The sequence below is a fragment of the Tenebrio molitor genome, chromosome 5, assembly GCF_963966145.1.
Source record: "Tenebrio molitor chromosome 5, icTenMoli1.1, whole genome shotgun sequence".
Lineage (NCBI taxonomy): Eukaryota > Metazoa > Arthropoda > Insecta > Coleoptera > Tenebrionidae > Tenebrio > Tenebrio molitor.
Genome location: NC_091050.1, coordinates 24,284,796 through 24,302,247, shown reverse-complemented (window position 1 = coordinate 24,302,247; position 17,452 = coordinate 24,284,796). Strand labels below are relative to the sequence as shown.

The following is a 17,452-nucleotide window of genomic DNA, read 5'->3' as shown; positions in this document are numbered from 1 at the left end:
ATGGGCTCTCGCGCTCTCGGTCGCACGTGAACACGTGATAACCATAACCAAACAAAAATATGAGCGCTGAGTACACTGCGAATGTGAAAGATTTAAATACTCCTTTCCTGCCCTGATAGAATTCATGGTAAGACGTACTTGCTTTGTACATAAAATATGACATGATTTAAAAAAATAAAACATAAATAGAGCACGTTATAGATACCGACAGTCGCGTCTGTGCCGCTGCAGCATCGTGTGTTCGTGTGATCAAGAAGATTTGTAATTGAGTCAGCTGCATTGATAATTGTCAAATGAAATGAAACAACAAAACCTTTAAGTAAGGTTACACTGGGATTTTAAAAATTATCTTGGTCAAAGGTGGTCGTGGATTATAAAACGTCTGTCTCACTTTATTTCGTGTTTTGTAGGGTCTTGTTCCATACGTTGAAGAACGTCATTAACAACTTCTTTGGTATGTACAAACGATTGGCCTTCCAGCATCTTTTTTATGAGTCAGCCAGTTTCGCGAAACACACCAACACAATAAATTTGTAAGGCATACATAAAAATCCAGATTTTGACATTCAAAAAATGATTGACACAAATGCTTCGACAATTATTTGAAAATCTATGACCACCTCTGACCAAGATAATGTTTGATATCTTGATAAAATCGATTCACGATGAATGTGGATAGGGGGTGGCTATGACATCTGATAACATTGTTGGTAGTAGCTACAGAGCGAAAAAAATCCCTAATAGAAATTAATAGTTGTCGTGTTAGGTTAGGTTGATTTAAATTAAGGTTACATTATGTGACGGAAACGGTAACATCGTTGCCAGCTTGAACGTGTTTCGAGTTGAATCATAATTTGCGTATGTCGTATGAATGCCTCTGAAATTTGAACTTGAATATTTATAAAAAATTAAAAACATGTGCAAGGTTTATTAATGCTATAAATTTCGCGTCGAAGTAGGCGTTGGAGAGTCGATTGAGATCACCCCACTCGTGTAAAAGCGTAAAATTTAAACAGCTGATCCGTGATCCGTAACCTGTTAGTGTGTTCACAATCGACACTTCAACGCCTACTTTGACGCCAAATTTAAAAAAACACCCGTTATGTACAGTGTACAGTCACGGCCACGGAATTTCGTCAGTCGTTGTTATTCAATAATCAGCTGACATTAGTCGTAAAACAGGTTTCATTTATCTGCAGTTCTTAAAAGGTGGTAGTACACTCTTCAATATGCTTTATCTTCAACAATTTTAACATTAGAACCTAGACATTTTTGTAAGAGTGTCTAGGGGTTAGAATCTATCACCGGTTAAAGTTTGTATGATACTAAATATATAAATCACCCTGTAGGTACAGTTAGAGACACGGAATTTCGGACATCACTGTCAATATACTGTCAATGATTGACATGCGACTGACGTGAACAGAAAATAAATTTCAAAATTTGACTTTTGAATGTCACTTTGACAATAAAGAGTGATTTACACTGCAATTTTTTGAAGTGACAGAAAAATGATGCCCGAAATTCCGTGTCTCTAACTGTACTATGGCGGCCAAAAAATTTTAGCCGTCACCATCGTGACATTCACTAAAAGTATAAATAAACCTTTAGGGATCGTAACCCCACTTTCGATTTTTGTCATTTTGACATACATATTGTTATTCTGGCAATCAATTTAAACTGTTTAAAGCTCAAATATTCCAAAAATACTACATGAATGAACAAAATTAGAGCAGTCGTACGTTCTGTGTAGTAGAAAATGACAAAATAATTTCGAGTTTTGAAATTTACCACCCAAAAAATACCAATCATAATCAACACGGTAATCATAATGACAATAAAGTATGGATTACAATTTTTTTTTGAAATGACGGAAAATTCGGCTAAAATTTTTTGGCCGTCGTAGTACGATTCCAGATTCATGGATGATTCGATTACAAATTAATTTTATCATCCGATACTACCTGCAGGGTCATTATAAATGATTGCACCATCGCAGTGGGCGTTGGTGACGTAGTTGAATGTGCCTCATAAGTTCATAACATGAGTGAGACTAGTGGCGCTCCCGGCGGTAGTGGAAATCTGTCCACTAGTTTGCCTAACGTTGTGGGACTGGCGACATATTCAAAATTTGTGTGGGTTTTCAACGCCACCTGCAGTGGGATAATCATTTATAATGACCCTGTACAATAGATTGAGCAAATTACAATTTACAAGTAGATAAGACAAGACTTGTATATTTTGCAATTATTTTGAGTAGTTTTTTGTATTGACATGAAATGAAAATTTTCAGATTATAAAATCAAAATGGCAAATCTGGAAGATAGCGAGAGTATCCCGAAAGGCTACGGAAAGATTCACAATTGCAAGAGATATCCTCACGTAACCAAAGCACCTTTCTACATGGTGAATGACACGAAACGTCATCGGTTGCCACTCGAATTATCCAGATGTGAAAGAAACGATTTGGAAAAGTACTACTGCAAGGACTGCAATTTTGAAACCGATGTTGTTGTCATCTTAAAGAAACATTTCAGGGAATATCACAGAAAGAACACTGATTGTGTGCAAGATCAACCAAAAAATTACACTGTAGTGAAAAGCTACAATTGTCAAAAGTGCTCGTTTGAAACATGTTCTGTTTTACTGTGGATCAAACACTTGGAAAGCTCATGTTTTGAAAGAGAAGATTGTGATAAATGCATACTTCAAACGAAACGAAACCGCTGCTTAAAACAACATAAGAAGAATCACCTGTCAGCAGATGCTGCCCACTGGTATAGCTGTGATAATTGCGAATTTAAAGCGAAACGAAAGAACTACCTAAAGCGACATGAGAAAAGTCATCTGTCAGCAGATGCTGTTATGTGGTATCGCTGTGATAAGTGCGAATTTAAAACGAAACGGAACTACAACCTAAATGTACATAAGAAAATGCATCTCCCAGCAGATGCTATTAAATGGTATCGCTGTGATAAGTGCGAATTTAAAACGAAACGGAACGACATCCTAATACAACATAAGAAAAACCACCTCTCAGTAGATGCTGTTCAGTGGTGTAGCTGTGATCAATGCGAATACAAAACGAAATATAACAGCCGCCTTAAACAACATAAAGAAATTCATTACTCAACAGATGCCATACAGTATAATTGTGATAAGTGTGAATTTAAAACGAAACGAAACGAGTACCTAAAACAGCATAAGAAAAATCATCTGTCAGCAGATGCTGTTCAGTGGTATAGCTGTGATAAATGCAAATACAAGACGAAATCTAAGAGCTACATTAAAGAACATAAGGCAATTCATCTCTCAGCAGATGCCATCCAGTGTTATAGCTGTGATAAATGTGAATTTAAGGCGAATCGAAAATATTACGTAAGGCGACATAAGAAAAATCATCTGTCAACAGATGCTGTTAAATGGTATGAGTGTGATAAGTGTAAATTTAAGACAAAATGGAACAACAACCTAGAAGTGCATAAGAAAATTCATCTGTCAGCAGATGTTGTTCAGTGGTATAGATGTGATAAATGCGAATACAAAACGATATATAACAGCCGCCTTAAACAACATAAGGTAGTTCATGTCTCAGCAGATGTCATCCAGTGGTATAATTGTGATAAATGCGAATTTAAAACGAAATGGAACAAGTCCATAAGTCGACATAAGAAAATTCATCTCTCAGCAGATGCTGTCCAGTGGTATAGCTGATAAATGCCAATTTATGGCGAAACGAAGGTGGTCCCTAACGTAACATAAGAAAAGTCGTTTGTCAGCATATGTTGTACAATCATAAAATCGCTAAATATTCAACACTCAATAAACAGTGCAAAAAGAACTGTTCATACAATATCCAACCAATATAGACTCGTGTTCGGTGGTTTCAGTATGAGAAATGTAATTTTAAAAATGTAAATAGAGACGGCAGTAAAACAACCTTTCGGTTAATGCTATAACTTTTTGCATTTGTTTTACTACTATGTATTAACAATGTGTTTTATGATTAAAATTATTTTTGAATTCACTACCTTCAAAATGACATTTCGCAACCGCGAACGTCGATTTCGCGCACTAGTGCTTCAAAATCATCCAAAAAGCATTCGCCTTTTTGACCATTCTGAAATAGGTATTTGTACAACTAGTTGTGAAAATCATACTTTTTTTGATGAATTTTCAATTTGATTAACGAGGGCGTAGCCCGAGGTAGTACTTGCAGACTAAAATAGTGCAGTCAGCATAATAACTGGGTGCAACAATGTGTCAAGTGGTGTTCATTGATGAATTCCACTTGTGTTTACGGACTCACGACGTTCGAAGAAGGGTGAGGCACTGCTGTAGAGATCAACGTCACAGTCCCTTATATTGGAAGTCACGGTAGGTACTCATAGTTTGAGGGGCTATATGCCATGGCGGTCGGTCCCCTTCGGTTTTTATTCCTGTCAATTTAAATGCTGCTCCCTACATTATCAAGGAGCTACAGTCGGCTGCAATTCATATCTTCAGGAGTTAAATAACCATACCTTGCAACAGAACAACGCGCGCCCTCATTTAACAAGGGTGAGTACAACATTCCTACAACACGCTAACGTAGGAGTCTTCTCTGATTAGGTTTCAACTGGATAACCTACTGGCGACCCCAAGGGGCTTCGAACAACTTTGACGACGGATTAGAGAAGCTTGGGCTGAAATATTTCAAGCTGACATAGACGAATAAATGAGTTATCGAGACCAGCGGCGAAGCCAGTTATTATTAATATTAACACTGTTCGTTAACGTTATTTTGAACGAAACTTCCATCAGTTGTTAAACGCAAAACAATACAACGTTTGTTTCATACGGTCAACAGCTTCTAGGTGTTGTTTCATTTTTTTAGGGAAGCTAGTATTGAATATTTTTCTTCCAGATAACACTTTTTTGTCTTATTATTAAGCGAAAAAAAATTTGCAGAAAATTTAATTTAACAGAACATGCACTGTGAGATCTATATAGTTTATAAATAATAAAATATCTGGCACACTGTACATCAGATAATTGCAATCAATATCACACGTTGGCAGGGTTGGGATTAAATCGGACACTGATTAAATCTGGTGGAAAAGCTGTTTTATTACAATTATCGTGAAGAATTTAATCCAGGTAAGTCTCTGAATAATTACAATTTCGATACTCCGCAATAACCAGATAATAAAAAAAAATTGCAGCGTTCATAAAATCTTGCAGCATTTTTTTAAATAAGTGAATAAATTAATTATTGTCCTAGAAATTATCGACAGTGGTAGTGATTAATTGATTAATAGCACTAACTATTAATCTAGAAACATAATTGTTTTTTGTTGTAGTTGTTACATTGCACTCTGTAGATCTGTGTGTGTTTCAAATTTCATCATTAATATATTCTTCTATTTAATATTTAGGTATATAATATTCTTTCATAATCAGTAAATACATCTAGTGAAGAATAAATATAAAATGATTTTTAAAAGCCTTAAGCATTTCTGTCAACGTATGAAAAAATATTTAACAAAACTTGAACTTTCATAAATTTAACACATTATATTTTTGTTTGGTTTAATATGTCTACAATAATTGCAGTCCTAAACGCAGATCATAGCAAAATGTCTATTTTGAAAAAAAAGTAAACTAAATTAATGTGGAGATATGTAGGTATAGTCGACTCAAGTTGCAAAAAACCACTTGTCATTTGCAACAGCATTTTTTCAATATTTTTGAACCAAATAATGGCACAAAGGGACCCGAAAGTCATAGTTTGGATTGAATATTTTCCCATATAAGTACAGTTCTAAAGTAATTTCAAACCACTAATGCCATAAAATTGCTGTTGCAAATCCAAATTGGTTTTTTACAACTTGAGTCAACTTTATGTCTTGACGATTAATGGACGAAGAAGGAAAATTATGATTGCGCAGCGACTGCCTGTGACAATTTTAAAGTGTACGCAATACGCATTATTTTATCCTATGGCAAAACCCTTTTCGTACTGTACGTATTTTGGAGTATTAAAGGATTGAAATTGATGGATACTTATGGCAGTGCGCCAGCGCAGAAGTAACCGACTACTTTGCAAAAACAATATGCATTATTTTAATTCCATGTCTTAACTTATTTATCTAATTGCACATTCTCAAATTTTGAACTAGATTAGAAAAAAAATGATTATACTCCTAAAGTTAGAAGAAAATTCTATTCATAAAGCAGTTAAGAAATAAAAAAAAAGTCCCAATTTTGTTTATTTAAGTCCAGGTTAGCTGTCATAAATAGGTATCACAATTATAAACGCCGAAAATTTACTATCGAAAGGTAGATACGACGTGAATAGTTTTACATTCCATGTGCTTCACAACAACAAACATTCTCACACATAATTAGATAAGCATTGTTATCTCATTTACCTAATCCTGAAAAATCCGTAGAAGTGCACCCTCTCTTGGCCACCCTTTTGCACTGAATTTCCGCCTGATGGTTTTTGGTGAACGGTTTACATCCCCATTTTATCCCGTAACAGGTGCGCACCATTGTTAAATAACTTAACGACACGATTTAAGTTTATGGGACTATTTATAAAGGTTATTTAGTGAGTAAATCGATAAAAGATAAAAGTTCACATCATAAAGATTCTTTGTATTATCGAAGAATTCAATTTCACGACGACTGTTACAGCGGTGCATGTTATTAATAGTAGAGACGAACCCGCAACTGGAAAAATCGCCAGGTGAAGCTTCACCCACGCATTACCTTAGCTATCTGGACAAATTATCGATAAAACTAGAACAGCATTTCAAAGTGCTTTTCCTCACGCCAGACGATCCTGAAACTATTGTTCTGAAAAGTATCATTGGCTGAATCGATATCGGAATTCTCTATTATTTAAAGCGATTGCTAAAATATTTACGTAGGAGGTTATAGAACTTAACCAAAAATTCAGCGGCCAATGATCACGTTTCAGTTTCTGCAAAAGAACAGAATTATCATACAATCACTGCACTGCCAAGTGCCATTTCCTGAAAAATTGTGTATTTTGGGTTGCCTACTTTTATCATTAAACATTTTGTTTTGTAACGACTGAAGAAGTGTCTTGGCGGTGGCGGCATTGTCATTTTAAATAAAAACAGGCGAAAATAGACTGTAATTCGTGACTTTGTTGAATTTGTTTAATATCTCGTGGTGAGTTGTTTAAAAGACATACCTCAATTAATGAACGTATTTCTTTCCAACAGAAAATGAAAAAAATTGTACATAACCTTACTTTTTGTAACTTTAAATGTATCTTAAATAGCACGATTTACTATGGCGTTTCTTGTTAAAGGTTCTAAAATGGGTGATTTCGCTGACCTTCTTCAAGAGGCCGAAAAAATTACAGTCGACATCGAAGGAACTAAAGAATTGCCAAAAGTTGATCGATCCATTCGTCAGGTCTTAGAAGCTTCGAATGACTTGTACACGAAAGTAGCCCAGACTGGCTCTAAGGACATTCAAGCGTATGCTTACAAAATGGTCGGGTTAGAATAAACATTAAAAATTATGTTTCAGAAATTTATTATTAGGTTCTAAAGGTGTAGATTTGCCTAAAATAATACAAAAGCTTGAATCGATCAGCACAAAACGCACATTTGAGTCAATTGAACCTGTCGAGGAAGTTAACACAGTTGGAATTTTGGAAAATGAAATTCAGAACTGTATTTTAAGTGTTTTTGAAACTGGTTTCAATAAAGTAAGTTTTGTTTTACATTAAGATTTCTGTCAAACTAGTTCTTTTTAGTGTATGAAAACAATTTCTGATTGTTCATGGGAACATCAAGCAGGAGAGTGGAAGCAAGAGAAACGTAAAATTTTGAATTCAATGATTGGACCTTCGGGTGCCTTCATTGAAGTTGGAAAACCATCTGCAATATTTATGGAAAGACCTATTTCCATTGCTCCAAATTTAGGAGTTGCTGAGACACTGTACGCAGCTAAAATAATGGAATATAATCAAGCAATTGGTCGCAGTATGCAGAAACCTAATCTTATCAATAGCTTTATCGGTGTTGCACAGGAATTGAGGGATGCAGTAAGTATTTTCAAGTTTTACATCAGTTTTGATGTACAGTCGATGGACAAATAAAACTGGGACAAAAATGACAATCACATAAGTCAAAATTTACAAATTTGCATGGTTTAATTACGGCTTTATCACAAATAGGTTAACTTTGCTATGACATACCGGGTGATCAAGAAGGACTGTTTAAGTTGGTAGTACAATTAAGAAAATTTTTTAATTCGGTTATTTATAACACTGCAACTGGATATGTTTTGTTGGTTTATTTGACAAATATCTGATATAGGTATATCATTAATAACGACAAGCCACCAACAACCGGAAGTTACTCCTGTTATACGATTTAAAATACGATCCAGTGTTACCAACTTAAACAGTCCTTCTTGATCACCCCGTATTATATAGACACTGACAAATATATTGACAATTCAATGGTCTGATTTACATAGATTAAATTTTAAGTGTCCTAGTTTTATTTGTCCACCGACCGTACATACAGTTGGTTGCAAAAGAACTGGAACTGTCAGAATAAAATTGACACATTTTTACAATTTTCCCATAGTGTGAAACCTTCTTACGAGAAATAGGTTAGACATAACGTCAAAATTCAAAGACATTTTTTAAAATTCTGTGATAGGTATTGTCAAGTAGACAATTAATTGACAAACGGACAAAATCAAATTTACATTAGGAAAATTTTCGTTTCCCGATTTTTTTGCAACAACTGTACAGTTGCGGCCGTTGAAAACTCAGACACTTTGACAACGCCAAACTTTTAGCTTTGTAAATGGTTTGAAAGTGACGTTTCTCAAAATGTCACTCAAACATTATCCACATTAATTTCTCTCGCAGTGGCTCTTATACTCACACCGTCCCTCAGTCAAACACATTTTTGCAAATCAGATAATTGCGGCATTTCAAAAGTTACGCGCGATTCTGACCTAATATGTCAAATACTGACACTGACTTTATAATCCTTGATGAAAATCCTGTTTACGCTAATCAAATTTCGGAATTTATACAGAGTCTTTAAATCTCTCCTGTCTGAGATTTCAACGGCCGCAACTGTACAATGATTTTTAACAATTTTTATTGACCATGTTACTATTTTTTTTTCATCAAATATAACAAGGCAGTTTTCGCTTTATATTGATTAATAAGAAATTGCGCTCATTGAGAAATCAGGTTGTGGGAAAATATTTTTGATCAAATCCTGGGAAATGCAAAATGAAGAGTAATTAAATTTGGTAGAACAACAGATCTAAGCATATTCTGGCAAATTTAAAACATTCTTAATTTTTTGTGTACCCCAGAATATTTAGTCTTATTGTTAACTAATGGGTGTTTTTTTAAATTTGGCGTCGAAGTAGGCGTTAAACTGTCGATTGTGAGCGCACTATACAGGTTACGAATCACGGATCAGCTGTTTAAATCTTACGCTTTTACACGAGTGCGAGTGGTGCGATCTCAATTGACTCTCCAACGCCTACTTCGACGCCAAATTTAAAAAAACAGCCTTTACATTTGACGTCTTCACTATTTTAAGGCGCCAGTGGTACATGTACCACACCACAGCTTTACATTGATGATGAATGATGTTTCAAGTCTTGGTCAAAATCACTAGCTTATCAGACCGGCCTACTCTTTTTGCATTGCCATTTTTCACCCTCCCATCTCCTACACCACTGCCTCCCAAGTTGTAAAGTTTTTGTCATTTAATCAACAAGACGGACGTTTTTTTATTTATCATGTAATTTCATTATAATGCAGACACATTTGAAGAAAATTGTAGATACCTTTCGTGATCGAATTGAAACAAATGGTGCTATTCTGTAAGCAAAAGTCGCCCACTGTAACTCTACAACTCTATCAAGCTACAGTTTGTAACACAAAATGGCATTCCCTAAGGGAAATTGTCTCTGTAACATACATTCTATAGCTTACAGTCGCTGTAAATTTATGGTGAGACAAATCGTCACCATAAGCACCGTAAAACCTCTGTAAGTCATCAATTCATCATAAATGTCAGTACATGTAATCTTGACGTTTGGTTTCATGTTAATTCTGTCTGGTTCTACCGATTATACCGACTCACTATCACAAAGATAAACATGAACAACGCCCATTCTTTTGGCGATAAAACGGGACCAGTACCAATTGCATTTAATTTCTTGGACAACTTATACCAAAACTTCTGTTCGCGTTATCTCAAAGGGCCAGATTTATTGCGATATCATTTTGCGCTTCTAAAATTAGTAAAGTAAAGACTTCTTTGCGGGATGCTTCTCGTTTATTTCTCGATTACAAGTGCCGTAGAGTATAGTCTATAACAACTAGTTTGAGTTTGAATTGGGGGGGTGGTAACCCCCACCAGTGGTAGGGCTAACGGCCTGAACAACTTCCAAATGTAATTTGAGGAAATGTTTGGATTTAATTCGCCAGAACGAAAAATATCATCCGTTTCCATTAAGTTCGAATATTCTTCGTACTGCTCGGAAATTGGATTTTGACATCTTTTTCGTTTTGTAATTGTTCATTTTGACACTTTCCATTTTTGAAAGGTACGAAATTTGCATTGTTCACTTGGGAAAAGCTTGCTCCACTAATTTTCAAATGTATTAAATAGCTCTCTAAGGCAAATGCTTACAGAGGTATTTAGAGAAAACGAATTTTATGTATCTCTGTAAGGACGTTTCTTACATTGCTCTGTTAGCTACATACTGTAACTTTTTACATTATGTAGTGAAATTTTAGAGAATAGCACTAAAAGTCTCTTAATCATTGTGTTTGTGTTTTTATTTCCCAATTGTTTAACGATGTGGGGTTGAAAACTCTTGGGTTTTTGTGTGAGTAACATACATACCCCTGTCACGTATATTTTTTTCTCACAGGACACGTGCGGACCTCATCCCATTTATTGATTTATACAGACGAAATGTCCTGTGTTTTTTGTGGGGCGCCCAAGCTATTTATCACAAGAAAAGTGTCTATAATCTCTGTCTCAACTTTTCCAATTTTAGTGAAGATGTTTTTACAATTATGTGTTGGAAAACATATTATTCAGTTTTTTCGTCTTGTTTCCTTTATTCCAGGATTGTTTTTATAGCCTGTTGGTTTTATTGCAGAAAGTTAAGGACATGTGGGAAATCATAAAATATATGACACAATTGCCACCATTTCCTCAGTCCGAGGATCAAATTAAGACTCGGAATTCGGCGGCGGTCATAAACGCTCTGGTAAAACAAGGCAAGAAATATCTCGAGGACCGGTGAGCATCACCTGAATCGGATGAAATAAAATTTGTCAACGTACGTTTTTTGCAGGTATAAAACATACATGAGCAATATTATTAATGAAAATCTTTCGACCGCGATGCTCGGGGGAGTTCCAGGAACTTATCCGTTGGTTCGCAGTTACGTAGGCGTTCGACTCCAGGGCGAGTATTCCGGGTTGAAAGATGACAAGATCGACGGAAGACCGCTTTGGCCTATGGTCTACTATTGTATAAGAAGTGGCGATTTGGCCGCGGCGATTTATTGCCTCAAAAAGAGAAACGACAAGGAATTTCAAGACATCATCGCCATTTTGGAAGCCAAACTTAACAATCCAGATAATCCCGAGATTTACAAGTTGGAGGACAACATTAGATATAACTACCGCAGACACGTTCGTAATGAAACTGACCCCTTTAAGCGCATCGTGTGTGCAGTGCTCGGTTGTTGCGACGTTGTCGACGAACATTCGGAAGTTGCTAGGACTGTCGATGATTATCTGTGGCTCAAATTGAGTTTAGTCAGAGCTGATTATGAGAAGGATGACCACATCAAATATTCTGATTTGCAGGTGAGTCGACGCAAGTTTTGAGATAATGTAGAAACTTCGACTCTTACTGCGTGTTAAATTTCAAAATAGTTTATTTAATATGATTATTGATTGAGGACTGTTCTTATTCTAAATGAGCACTAAGTACAGTCTCTTTGGTTTCGAAAGGAGCTAGGGCGATAAATAGATACGCAAGAAATTATGGTGGGGATGGAACTAAGGTTTCTATCAAAACCAGTGGCGTATCGCGGTAATGTCAAAAGGGGTGGGATTCAAGACGTAAAAATACAAGTTTTACAAACCAGATTACAACTTCGAATTTACAAGGTGATCAAAAAGAAAACAAATCAAGAGTGCTACCTCATCTTTTGTTTTATCCACACGTTTGTCTTGTTTGATTCGTACCGATAATTCTACTTCCTATATGTACAGTCGATGGACAAATAAAACTGGGACAAAAATGACAATCACATAAGTCAAAATTTACAAATTTGCATCGTTTAATTACGGCTTTATCATAAATAGGTTAACTTTAGTATGACATATTATATAGACACTGACAAATATATTGACAATTCAATGGTCTGATTTACATAGACTAAATTTTAAGTGTCCCAGTTTTATTTGTCCACCGACCGTACCATCGTGATCATAAAAAACGACTACAGTTAACTTCGGACGCCACTGAGATTTTTGAAAATTTAGGCTGAGTGAACGTACTATGGCGGCCAAAAATTTTGACCGTCACTTTCTTGACATTCAAGTAAAGTGTAAATAAACTTTTAGGAATCGTAACCCCATTTTCCATTCATGTCAGTTTGACAATCAATTTAAACTGTTTGAAGCTCAGATATTCCAAAAATTCGACATGAATGAACAAAATTAGAGCAATCGTACATAGATAACCTGAGGTAAACGTTCTGTGTAGTAGAAATGACAAAATAATTTAGAGTTTTGTAATTTACCACCCAAAAAATAACGTTAATAATCAAGACGGTAATCATGATGACAATAAAGTACGGATTACATTTTTTTTTTTTGAATTGACAGACAATGACGGCCAAAATTTTTTGGCCGGCATAGTACCGAGATTTGTCAAAGTTTGGCAACCTCAATATTTAAAATTTTCAAATCCGTGAAAATAAACCCGCCCGCAACACAGTGCTAGTGCTAACACCCAGTTCGGCAGCAATGTTTCTAATGGTACCACCATCATGTATTCGGGTTTGCAGAATGGTTTTTTGAAAATCTCATAATTGCGGAATTTTTCAATTGTCACAATGACATTAATTCAAATGTACATAGCCAAATTTCTAGTGTCGTCGTTTTTAATGATCACGATGGTACAGTCGTTTTATTGGTTGCTTACCTCCCGAATATGTATTATTAATTAATATGTGAAAATCCATTTTCCCACGTATTCTGGGATCATTGTTGCTTACAATTACAGTAAACGGCTGTAAACTTTGTCGAAATCGAAAAGTTATTTTCTAGGTTAACAATAGTACATTGTTGACGTTTATTTGACATTTCAGCGTCGGGTTTGGCTGTAAAGTTGGTGGATTACTCATTCTTACGAATGTAAATTGTTACTCTTAATAATAAAATGCACAATAAAATTATAATTCCAGCATCTAAAATTTATGGGGTATGATTTATTATAAAGTACCGTCTGAGATCACAAATTGTTATTGAACGCTTATTTGCATAGAATTTCGCTACGACATGACGGATAATTGCCTGCTCTGATTTGATTTCTTTTTGATCAGATTGTACAGTTAGGAACACGGAATTTCGGGCATCATTTTTCTGTCACTTCAAAAAATTACGATGTAAATCACTCTATTGTCGACGTGACATTCAAAAGTCAAATTTTGAAATGTATTTTCTGTTCACGTCGATCGCATCTCAATCAAAATTGTCGCAAACGGTAGAATTGAGGTGAAGAATGTAAAGCCTGTTTTACATTTTTTGACAGTGTGTTGACAGTGATGCCCGAAATTCCGTGTCTCGAACTGTACGGTGCGATCAACAATGACAGATAAGGGGCGGCTATGACTTTGACAGTGTCAGATTTGTCGTATCTTTGTTAACTCAGCTAATAACCGTCAAACAACTGTCACTATGAATCAAATTTTAACACAAAAATGGGTTTTACTCGGTAAAAATTTCCAAATTTAAATTGAAACAGTTATATGCAACCAGAAATACTTCCATGTATCCAGAGCATCTAAACGTCTAGATTTGGACATACGTCCAAAATTTCAAGGGCTTCTTTGGTCTAAATAATTGTTGATCGCACGGTATATGTATCCAAATTTTCAGTTACACATTTTTAATGAGGAATTATAAGAGACATTTTTTTAGTACGTCTGTAAATAGAGGGTAATTTCTTACTATGTATCCTTTCCGAATTAATAAAACAACGAATATTCACCGATCTTACACAGTGCCTTAACTTCATTAATCTCCATGAAACTGTGTGCAAATGTTTATAAACGTCACAATTTACTTCGTTTAACAGTTGCTTTCATTTTCTTCGACCAGATACATGTACTTCTGCCAATGTTTTTCATTAACTTTGCTTTTGTTAAAAAATGTGCATTTAAATGTAACAGCTACTCTTACGTCAGTTCTACTCCAGAGGTGGGAGTGGTCGAAGAAACATTTTACGACGTATTCTTTCTTTGAACATTGAAGGAAACTGCGCTTTGGTGTTGTTACTATCATTAATCAATTTCTGCATTTGATCCAGACAATCGAGTTACTGTTACTTTTTTAGAGAATGATTTTGGAAGAATACGGTGAAACTCACTACGACGCCATGAACCAACCACATCTTTACTTCCAAGTTCTTGCACTTACCGGCCAGTTCGAAGCAGCCATCGAATTCCTCCCGCGGATCGAAAGATATAAAGTGCACGCGGTCCACATGGCTATAGCACTGAACGAACTATACTTATTGGCGGGATCACGCGACAGTACAGCTCCTCTCAGTAAGATTTAAAAATAGATGAAAAGTATAAATTAACTTAACATTTGTGTTGCAGTATCAATCGACCCGATGGACGTCAGACCAAGCAGACGTTTAAATCTGGCGCGTTTAATCATGATTTACGTTCGCAAGTTTGAAATAACTTGTCCAAATGAAGCTTTACACTACTTCTTTATATTACGTAATTTCAGTAATGAGGAAGGTGTCAGCTTGTTCAAAATCTGTGTATGCGATCTAACGATCGAAACCAAGGAATACAGTAGAATCCTCGGAGCGGTTCAGCCAAACGGGATAAGGACGAAAGGTTTAATCGATCAGTTCACAAATGCTGAAATTAATGCTGAAAATATCGCACAAATGATCGGTGATAATTTAGTGAAGAAGGGACTCTTCGAAGAAGCAATAGATGTGTATGATATTGCCAACGTAAGCAGATGTGGCATCATGACAATTACTTTAATTTTAATTCTATTTCAGAATCAGGAAGAAGTCTTGAATTTGTTCTGTACTTTGTTATCGCAAGTTGTCCAACTACCTCCTCAACCGAATTCCTTGAAAGGGAGACTACAAGAAAAAGGAAATATTCTTAGTGATAGGTATGCACGAGAAGGGTACAAGGCGTCCTCAAACGTTGTCACGTCTTACATAAAACTGAAGCAATTAGCCATATTTTTTGATCAGTACCACGCTAAACAGTTTTCATTGGCGCAGAAGGTGAAACCTAAATTTTATAACTTCTCGTTTTATTGTCGTTATATTTTTCTAGACTTTAAGCGACCTCCAGATAATACCACGCCAACCTCAAGAAGTCGAAGAACGTGTAAAGTCTTTCAAAAAGTTAAACGTTGACGTTTGTAAAGTTATTCCCGACGTGTTATTAGCCACGATGAACATGTTATTCGCTGATTATCAAAAAATTAAAGCAAATGAGTATATCCCGAGCAGATATCAGGACAATACCATGGAAACGGTTGGTGTTAATTCAAACAAGTCAGTCGGTTTTATAGTTTGTTTATTTTTTTAGCAACTGTCACATCTGAGAGAACAAGCAAAAATCTTGATTAATTTTACGGGATTGTTGCCTTACAGAATGCCTGGGGATACAAACAGTAAATTAGTCCAAATGGAAATTTTAATGCATTAATGTTTTTTATATTGATACGCACCTTTTAATAAAAGTTAAACACTTTCTAGTTTGTACTGCATCACGTAAAAATCCTTAGAAAAATCCACCGCTTTACCTTCCTTCATCTAAAATAATTTACATTACGTCGAAAATCAAAAGTAAATAGGAACATACCGCTTTGTAGTCCAAAAATTTTTCTTTGAAGGAAACGAAATCAGAAAATGTTGATAAGATTTCAAATATTTCACCTTCGAGCTCGTGATGCCTCTTCCTAAAATTTTGGGTTTTATTTATGAACTGTTATGTTATGTTGAAGTAAAATCACGGAAAGTTATTTTTATTAAAATATTTTTTAATTGAAATTACTAAAAATAAAGTAGCTTTCTCATAGTATGGCAGATGTACTGAATGATGAATGTAAATGTTTAAATGAAATTTTGAAAATAAATAATTTTTCAAACAAGATACCCGGCGCATCCACCAAACTTCAGAGCCTTCTGTCTTACACAGGTAGAGGTATTGGGTGTTGGATTTTCTCATGGGCTATGAGTCATATATGCGCAAACGACGAATATCGGTCTTAAGTAGGCGCTACAAACCGACCGGAAAACATCGTCATTCGTTACGTTAGTTTCGTCTCTCTCGTGTATTTGTATGATTGTATTTGAATTTGAAAGTAGTCGACGTTTTCATTTACAGATTTTTTTTTCACTCTGTTTATCGCCTTCGCGCAGATATTTCCAAGGTCACGGCCCATGAGAGAATCCAACACCTCTATCTTTAAGTTATGTTATTGTAAATAAAAATAGAAAAATGTCGGAGTTGTCTAAAAACTATTCCATCTTACAATTGGATATTTTGCAAAAACTAAGTTTACCTTAACTCATATTCAAACTCTAGCATGCTGAAATGTGGAATAGCCTTTTTCAGTTCGGTTTCGATATACTTTTCGATCGTCTCGATGTATTTCTTGAAAATGTCTGTGTAAATTAATTTATTCTCTTCACCTTCTTCGAACTCTTCCCAATGATCTTCCATGAAATTTCTGTGCAAGTTGAGAAAACTTTCGTCCATCAAAATATCTTCGATGTAGCCAATTACTTGAGCAAAATATTTCTCCCCATCATCCAAACAGTGATGGCTGATATCCAAATCATCAGAGGCTTCCAACATGCCTACGACCCATAAATACCTTCGTACCAGTTCTAAACTACACACATTACAACTTACATTGTTCTCTAGCCATTTTCAGTCTTTTATATTTTTGAGAAGACGTTTCGATATAAAAGCTGCAATTGGTCACAACTAATTTGTCATTCTTAGCATTGTTGATTATCAATTTGTCGTCATGGTAACCGGTGTTTTCAAACGTGGCGCGTCCACGATCTGGGGCTTTTCGCTTTGTCACTACTAAACAATTCAAATTTTTCACCAGTTGAAAGTTTGAAAA

General features: G+C 35.4%; 4 protein-coding genes across 9 annotated transcripts in view; 2 read left to right on the top strand and 2 right to left on the bottom strand.

The window, feature by feature from the left end:
* Positions 1–4,027, top strand: part of LOC138131588 (zinc finger protein 675-like) — a 63,437-nt gene extending 59,410 nt beyond the window's left edge. Inside the window, exons 1-4 of one of the 5 annotated variants that reach the window (XM_069048669.1) lie at positions 37–127; positions 190–360; positions 411–454; positions 2,294–4,027. In XM_069048669.1, the coding sequence (XP_068904770.1) occupies positions 2,308–3,714 (1,407 nt within the window). In that variant the 5' untranslated portion in view covers positions 37–127; positions 190–360; positions 411–454; positions 2,294–2,307 and the 3' untranslated portion in view covers positions 3,715–4,027. Of the gene's footprint in view, positions 1–11; positions 128–189; positions 455–2,293 lie in introns of those variants that run through there. The other 4 variants (XM_069048670.1, XM_069048667.1, XM_069048671.1 and 1 more) reach the window with 4 other exon arrangements.
* vari (MAGUK p55 subfamily member vari) overlaps positions 1–6,552 on the bottom strand; it is a 77,153-nt gene extending 70,601 nt beyond the window's left edge. The window contains exon 1 of the mRNA XM_069048659.1: positions 6,414–6,552. Within this exon, the coding sequence (XP_068904760.1) occupies positions 6,414–6,537 (124 nt within the window). The 5' untranslated portion in view covers positions 6,538–6,552. The remainder of the gene's footprint in view (positions 1–6,413) is intronic.
* Positions 4,194–16,065, top strand: LOC138131581 (nuclear pore complex protein Nup93-like). 2 transcript variants are annotated; one of them, XM_069048653.1, is made up of 11 exons: positions 4,194–5,139; positions 7,328–7,499; positions 7,552–7,732; positions 7,781–8,071; positions 11,185–11,327; positions 11,383–11,902; positions 14,664–14,877; positions 14,932–15,302; positions 15,354–15,590; positions 15,643–15,846; positions 15,901–16,065. In XM_069048653.1, the coding sequence occupies exons 2-11, from the start codon at positions 7,336–7,338 to the stop codon at positions 16,018–16,020; spliced, it is 2,445 nt and encodes an 814-aa protein (XP_068904754.1). In that variant the 5' UTR covers positions 4,194–5,139; positions 7,328–7,335; the 3' UTR covers positions 16,021–16,065. The 2 variants fall into 2 exon arrangements, with proteins under 2 accessions (XP_068904754.1, XP_068904753.1); XM_069048652.1 differs by lacking the exon at positions 4,194–5,139 and adding an exon at positions 7,030–7,185.
* LOC138131589 (ADP-ribosylation factor-like protein 2-binding protein) lies at positions 15,872–17,366 on the bottom strand. The gene is made up of 5 exons (XM_069048673.1): positions 17,233–17,366; positions 16,880–17,177; positions 16,177–16,273; positions 16,043–16,127; positions 15,872–15,970 (listed from the first exon to the last, which is right to left on the bottom strand). Exons 1-4 carry the CDS (start codon positions 17,246–17,248, stop codon positions 16,056–16,058), a joined length of 483 nt encoding a protein of 160 aa, XP_068904774.1. The 5' UTR covers positions 17,249–17,366; the 3' UTR covers positions 15,872–15,970; positions 16,043–16,055.
* Positions 17,367–17,452: the final 86 nt, after the last annotated feature.

Excerpts from the sequence above, each read along its gene's own strand:
- LOC138131581 (XM_069048653.1), top strand. The coding sequence starts at position 7,336 with ATGGGTGATTTCGCTGACCTTCTTCAAGAGGCCGAAAAAATTACAGTC. Across the intron at positions 8,072-11,184 it reads CACAGGAATTGAGGGATGCA|AAAGTTAAGGACATGTGGGA; the intron begins GTAAGTATTTTC and ends GTTTTATTGCAG. Across the intron at positions 11,328-11,382 it reads AAGAAATATCTCGAGGACCG|GTATAAAACATACATGAGCA; the intron begins GTGAGCATCACC and ends CGTTTTTTGCAG.
- LOC138131589 (XM_069048673.1), bottom strand. Across the intron at positions 16,274-16,879 it reads GAGTTTGAATATGAGTTAAG|GAAGAGGCATCACGAGCTCG; the intron begins GTAAACTTAGTT and ends CCAAAATTTTAG. Across the intron at positions 16,128-16,176 it reads AATTTTTGGACTACAAAGCG|ATGAAGGAAGGTAAAGCGGT; the intron begins GTATGTTCCTAT and ends AAATTATTTTAG.